General features: G+C 35.1%; 1 protein-coding gene across 1 annotated transcript; it reads right to left on the reverse strand.

Annotated features, from left to right (window-relative positions):
- Positions 1 to 1,868: 1,868 nt before the first annotated feature.
- On the reverse strand, positions 1,869 to 2,653 carry LOC102157017 (peptidyl-prolyl cis-trans isomerase-like 3). The gene has a single exon (XM_038562442.1). The coding sequence runs from the start codon at positions 2,519 to 2,521 to the stop codon at positions 2,036 to 2,038; it is 486 nt and encodes a 161-aa protein (XP_038418370.1). The 5' UTR covers positions 2,522 to 2,653; the 3' UTR covers positions 1,869 to 2,035.
- Positions 2,654 to 4,327: the final 1,674 nt, after the last annotated feature.

Genomic DNA, 4,327 nt, shown 5'->3' on the forward strand with positions numbered 1-4,327 from the left:
ACTTTCTAGGAAGGAGGGGCTCCTGGGTGGCTCAGTGGGTTATGTGTCCTGATTCCTGATCTCAGATCATGACTTTGAGCCCCATGCTGGGCTCCATGCTGGGCCTGGAGCCTACTTAAAGAAAAAAATTGGGGAGAACTTTCTGGGAAGGAAATATGCTAAGCTTCACTTATTGATATAAAAGGGGAGGAAAGTAGGCTTTCTGCTGACAAATTAAGAAAAGAACTCAAATTATAAAAGCAATCAGAAAACAATGGCTTCAGAAAAGTTATGTGCTATATATATTTTTTTATTAAATTCTGCTTTACTGTATAAACATAACCCAAATGGTAAGTCATAGTAAAAAACAGTTAGCTTTATAGTAAAAATATTGTGAGTGAATTGATCATATTCACAGAGTTATTTTTGTGTAGCCAATTACAAAAAAATCCTTTCCTTTATTAATACTAAGAGCAATTATAGTTCTTTTTTTTGTTTTGTTTTTTTGTTTTTTTGTTTTTTTTGTTTTTTTGTTTTGTTTTAAGAGCAGGGTTTAGAATTAAAATTGACAGAATGCCAGTCAGTACAAAAACATCTTGGCAATCAGTAAAAGCCTCCTAAGAGTAATGACAAAAACATTCAATGCCATTCAGTTGGGAGAAAAAAAAATCAGGTATAAGAAAGTGTCAAAACAAATTTTGGCCCAAAAGAGGCTTTAATATGGTCTAGAAATCTAAATGACTAAATTAGAAGGCTGAATCAAAACGTGAGGGCATTAGGGGTGCCTGACTGGCTCGGTAGGTAGAGCATGCAATTCTTAATCTTAGGGTCATGAATTCAATCTCCATGTTGGGCACAGAGCTTATTTTTTAAAAGGTGAAGACATTAATATAATTGGCACATCAGTTTAGTAGAAGGTATAGGTGGTAATAAGAGAATATTACAAGCTAACATCCAAATTATAATTAAGAAAGAAAATATTAGTTAGATCAGCTATCTGTAGAAATGATACAAACCAAGAAATGCTTGGCATCAGTTTTAGTAATACCAAAATCTAATCAAGGTGATGGAGGCAGATCAAATAATACGGTTTTGATGAGATCAATGATATATATCTATATATTTATAGATATGTAAATGATGAGGCCTGATTCGGTGAGAGCCTTATGGTGGAGATAAATATTAAGAGAATAGCTTCTGTTTACTCACTACAGAACACTTATCAGATGCCAGAAGCTTTACATTGTTTCATTAGTCCTCACAGTCTTATGAAGGGGATGAGTCTTTAGGGATGAGAAAATCTGGGAGATGGTAACCTGCCTAAAGTTACTAGTAGGAGGTAGAGCTGTGATTCAAACACAATCCAGGACTCTACAACTGGTGCTCTTAGCCAATTAGTTGCATTTTTCAAACAGATCACCTGTAGAATTCTGTCCTACAATACTATATATGATACGCTTTAAAAAAGTTCCATGGACAAAGGAATTGGGAAATTGAGTGCTTACTGTACTCTAGGACTTCTCTGAGCCTTTACTGTAATCTAAAGACCACAGAAAATAGCAAATGGATTGGCTGGCTGGCTTTTCTAGATCATCTCTATCTTGTCCTTACTCTGACTGCACAAAGTGAATAATTAATGGAAAAGACTACCTCTAGGACGTGGACTAGATATGGCAGGAATGTGCATAGTGCTTAAAAATGCCAGGATTTGGGCAGCCCAGGTGGCTCAGCAGTTTAGCGCCACCTTCAGCCAGGGGCCTGATCCTGGAGACCTGGGATCCAGTCCCACGTCGGGCTCCCTGCATGGAGCCTGCTTCTCCTTCTGTCTGTGTCTCTGCCTTTCATGAGTAAGTAAATAAAATCTTAAAAAAAAAAAATGAATGCTTATATGTAACCAAAAATTAGAAGAGTTTTTTGGAAAATTAAACTTAAATAAGATCTTAGCTATAAACAAGCAGAAGGATGATGTAATCTTTTGACATAATTAAAACTGGGTAAACCACAATAGGTGTGTTCCTTAAATAGTCTGCCAAATATTTTTCTAGGTCTATTATAGCTATTGTGCAAATGGATTGGCATGAATAGTTTTGTCCTTAATGTGTACGTCATTAAGAGGCCAGTAGGTCTTCTCATTTACTGGTAACTTCTCCAATTCATCTAGAGTTTCTAGACCATCTATTACCTTTCCAAATACCGTGTATTTCATGTCCAAATGTGGCTGTTTGCCATAGGTGATGAAGAACTGAGATCCATTGGTGTTTGGGCCATTATTAGCCATTGATACAACACCCCTAACATTGTGCTTAAGATATTCACTATATTCATCCTCAAATTTCTTGCCCCAGATACTGTTACCTCCTCTTCCGGTACCTGTCGGATCTCCTGTTTGAACCATGAAACCCTTGATATTTCTATGAAATATACAGCCATTGTAGTAATTACTGGCACAAAGAGCCAAGAAATTCTCACAAGTTTTGGGTGTCCTCTCACAGAATACTTCAATTTTAATATCACCTACATCTGTATGCAGTGTCACTGACATTTTTCTTCTTGATGTGAGTTTCAGGAAGTACTATTGTTCAATTTCTCAGTCTCACCAAGAGAAGTTAGAAAATGTGTCTCTGGTACGCTTTTGACAGGGAGAGGGGGCTCGCTTCATAACCCTACAAGCACGCGAAACCTAGTTCTTTTATATTTACCTATATTTTAACTTTTAGTCAACATGAATTGATAACCAAATTATTTTTTTCCATGTTGATTGCTGAAAATATTAGAGGCAAATTTGATATTCAGGTGTATCCAAAGTGTCAGTGAAGATGGTAGGTGTGTTTAGTCTTATTCATGGCTCTACCCAATAACTTCATCCTCGTTTTTCCTATTTTCATTTGACTCACTCCTCAGTGAAGCTGAGTTTGCTAGCCATGTTCTAGTAAAGGCCTTTGGTGCTCCATTCAATTCTTCTTTCTCCTTTGAGTACCTGTCCTGTACTTCCTGCTTTCTTAGCTCTTAACTTACTGAGTTTTCAACCTTCTCCAGAGAACCAGCCTTGGATGACTAGAGCTATTCATTCCTAAGCACTCAGGATTTCACTCCATCTGATATCCCAACACCTGCTCAGCTTCCTCTCTGTCTCCTGTTTTCTCTATGTCTTCTGGGAATATATCCTTAATAACTACCATGAAAACATGCTCTTAACTCAAACTGTGCTTCTGGAGACCCTAAAATAAGACACCATTTATAATATTACATGTACATTTTTATAAATATGTATATGTAATATTATTAATTATATTTAAAAGTCTAAATTTTTTAAAAATATAAAAATAATACTATAAAATATTATAAATATATAAATTTATATGTATATTGAATATATAATATGTATCAATATAAGTTTATATATAAATAATGTTTATTGTAACATATAATGTTTATTATAATACATAAATAATTCTTAAGATAGAATATACTTTTTGTGGCATGGTCTTTAATATTTTGGAAATTCCTACAATAATTAGAAAAGGGTAAGAAAATCATAGACTAGAAAGAGTATAAGAAGTATAGATAGAAGGTCATTTCTCTGAGTGTACTTTCTTGAATAGTTGACTACTGAAGTTTTGCTAATGTTTCATATTTCATACACACACACACACACACACACACATGCACACCGCAATCAACAAGGATGGGGACAAAGCTCTAACCTGAAACAGAAACAAAGCTCTAACCTGTACTTAAACTGCATTTAAAATGAATAGTATGGGACACCTGGGTGGCTCAGGGATTTGAGCATCTGACTTCGGCTCAGGTCATGATCCTAGTCCCTGGATCTAATCCCACGTTGGATTCCCCATAAGGAGCCTGCTTCTCCCTCTGCTTGTGTCTCTGCCTTTCTATGTGTCTCTCATGAATAAATAAATAAAATCTTTTAAAAAATGAATAGCACTCCACACTGAGTGGAGAAACAAGATCTAACTCAAGTTACATTTGTACATGTTGTATTGACTCTACACCTGTAGGCTTAAACAAACCAAAAAAATAGTAATAACTACTGACTAATTTCTTTCTTTTTTTTCTTGCAGAGATATAGGTTAGTTATTTTGAAGTGACTTTTGTGCATTCTAGGGCTGAGCAAATATGTAAATGTATAATGGGTAATGGGAGCCAGGTTTCTCAGTGTCAGAAATGGTAACTATAAATGTAAAATGAATCCCTTGATGCTGCCTTGAAGTTAAAAGCATTGATAGGAACTCATAATTGTACATAGATGGATGGGTAAATAGATACAGATATAGTTTTATATAAGGTTAAATATATCTAAACATAGACAAAGTTATATATATATACA

This window comes from Canis lupus, chromosome 18 (assembly GCF_011100685.1).
Source record: "Canis lupus familiaris isolate Mischka breed German Shepherd chromosome 18, alternate assembly UU_Cfam_GSD_1.0, whole genome shotgun sequence".
Classification (NCBI taxonomy): domain Eukaryota; kingdom Metazoa; phylum Chordata; class Mammalia; order Carnivora; family Canidae; genus Canis; species Canis lupus.

Excerpts from the sequence above, each read along its gene's own strand:
- LOC102157017 (XM_038562442.1), bottom strand. The coding sequence starts at position 2,521 with ATGTCAGTGACACTGCATACAGATGTAGGTGATATTAAAATTGAAGTA.